Source organism: Myotis brandtii, unplaced genomic scaffold, assembly GCF_000412655.1.
Source record: "Myotis brandtii unplaced genomic scaffold, ASM41265v1 scaffold952, whole genome shotgun sequence".
Taxonomy (NCBI): Eukaryota; Metazoa; Chordata; class Mammalia; order Chiroptera; family Vespertilionidae; genus Myotis; species Myotis brandtii.
In genome coordinates, this window is record NW_005371930.1 from 65692 (window position 1) to 68090 (window position 2399).

General features: G+C 58.0%; 1 protein-coding gene across 1 annotated transcript in view; it reads right to left on the minus strand.

Moving 5' to 3' along the window:
* Nucleotides 1–2399, minus strand: part of TBC1D22A (TBC1 domain family, member 22A) — a 155021-nt gene that overhangs the window by 37521 nt on the left and 115101 nt on the right. The window contains exon 9 of the mRNA XM_014533159.1: nt 1003–1112. Within this exon, the coding sequence (XP_014388645.1) occupies nt 1003–1112 (110 nt within the window). The remainder of the gene's footprint in view (nt 1–1002; nt 1113–2399) is intronic.

Below are 2399 nucleotides of genomic sequence, written 5' to 3' on the forward strand. Positions count from 1 at the left end.
AGGGACATCTGCTGTTTTTTGTGTGAAAGCGGACTGTGCTCCAACAGCACGACCCGGCCAGGCCCTCAGGGACTGACCCAGGAAAGATGACTCGGGCCAAGAGGACAGGCCCATGGACGGCACAGCAACTCCAGGCGCCGCCGCCAGAGCCGGGCCGGCTGGACCGGGCCAGAGGTCAGAGGCCAGAGGTCAGAGGCCGCCGAGGAGACTGCTCGGTAATTAAGGGGAATGAACTATCCATCGGGGCAGCAGCATGGATTTTACGTTTCTCGATGCTGCTGTAAATTGAGTCTTTTTCCATTTTCATTTTCAAGTTGCTGCTCAATGACTCATTCTTAATGAACCCTCTGCTGCGCGCAGGCACCTGGCACGTGCTCTCTGTTTAATACCCTGTGCAGCGCTTCCACGAGCGGTCAATGTATCGACCGGGGCTCCGGTCCCAGCTCCCAGACGCTCCCCACCGAGCGGGACTCGGCACACGTGAGGCGGGGGCAGGCCGGCTCGTCCACCCTCTCTGCCCACGCTGGCTGCACCAACAGGCCCACTCAGGGCCCGGGGGCCGCCTGGCGGCACCTGCCCCAGCACCAGAGCAGTCCCTGGATCCCTCTCCTTCCAGCTGAGCTGGAGATGAGGCCCGGGCTGGTCCAGGCTCCAGCGTCTCAGCTGGTATCGGAGGGTCCCGAGTGCCAGGGAGTTGGCCTTTGGAGCATGAACCTTTCCACGGGCTCCCTGCGCCAGCGCTGGCGTCTGTGACAGGCTGTCCCTGCTCTCCCTGCGGGCACCATCTGCAGTGGCTGACGCACACGCTGTACCTGAGGGACGCTCTGCAGCATCCTCACCCGCCCCAGTCCCAGGCCTGTCATCCTGGCTTCCTCCACCGAGCCCCTCCCTGTGCACCACACTTTCGGCCTCTCCCTGCGGACCCGTATGTGGGGCAGTGAGGCCTGGAGGAGGCCTGTGCATTTTGCCGACGGAGGAGGGTGCGCCCGCGGCCCGGCTCACCTGGATGCCGTCCAGCAGCCGGCTCATGCACCAGTACGTGTCGGCCTCCACGTTGCGCAGCACGTCCGCAGGCACGCGGGACACGTCGGCGATGTCCACGTCCTCCTCCTCTGCAAAGCATGGGAAAGACACGGAGTTAGCCGGGGACCACGACACGGGACAAGGACACGCAGGCGCGGAGGAGGCTGCTCTGCGGTCACCTCTCCAGGCCCATTTCTCTTGATCTAAGGAGGTGACTCATGTCTCTTCCACCTCATCACTTAGTGCTTCTCAATTTCAATACCTAATCAGATGCAGATAATTAATATTCTGAATCCTTTCCAATTAATTGGCATAATTAATATGTTGTAAGTGATTGCTTCTCAAGCAATGCACACTCTAATAAGAGAAAACCTACATGAATTACTTATAATTAACAGAGGTCTGGAAGTTCTCGGTAACACTTTCAAGTCCTGATTCTAAGATATTCCACACGCGCTCAGTGATAATCCTCTAAAACCATTTCCAAGGTGAGAGGTTTCAAAGCCACGGCAGGTAAATCCCCAGATTGACAAGCAAAGATCCAAGAAGGCAGCCGCGCAGGCGCCTGAGAGGCTACAAGACCCACGATGTCCCTCGAGTGGGAAAACCTAATGAGGAAACACCATTAAAGTCAAAAGACGCAACACAGACGCCTCGCTGAAATGCTGTCAGACGTTCGGACAAACTGACTTCAGACCCTTGTAAAGAGGCTGCCATCCGCATGACACTCACAAGAACCTAAAAATGGTGTACCTGTTTTTAATTTAATTTGCTTTTGTTTTACTTTGCAATTGTGCAAGGCATCTCTGCAAGGAAAACAACTTTAAAATTGAAAACATAAATGTTAAGTGTCAGAGTCCCGGGGATGTGAAGGTGGGGGAGGGGAGGGGGGGCACCCCTAGACCCAGGCTGTGTGCTCTGCCGCCCGCAGCCAAGGCCCTGCCTGGAGGCCACAGGGCAGCCTCGGTGGGAGGTGGGAGCTCCCTGATCACAGCTGTGGGCTGGAGTCTCCCAGAGGCACCTGGGCCTCCCCCACCCACCAGACCCCACCCACCCAGCAGGAGCAGCAGAAGGCCTTTCCTGGGCCAGAGCCAGGTCACGGATGGTAGAAACGGCCTCCTTAGGGGGTGGCCTCGCTGGGAAGAGTTCCTACGACTTAATCCACACCCCACCCGCGGGAGCAGCTGGGTGACTTCCCAACTCCAGGCTGAGTCAACAGCAATCACAGAAGCCTCTTCAGAGGCCCTTTCCGCCCACTCCTCTCCTCCAAGGCCCTTCAAGGCTCTCAGATGCTTCCTTCCCGAGATGAAAGGTAAACGCGGAGAAAAGCTGTCCAGGACGCGACCGTCTGGTGCACAGGGGCGGGGCCCCACGGC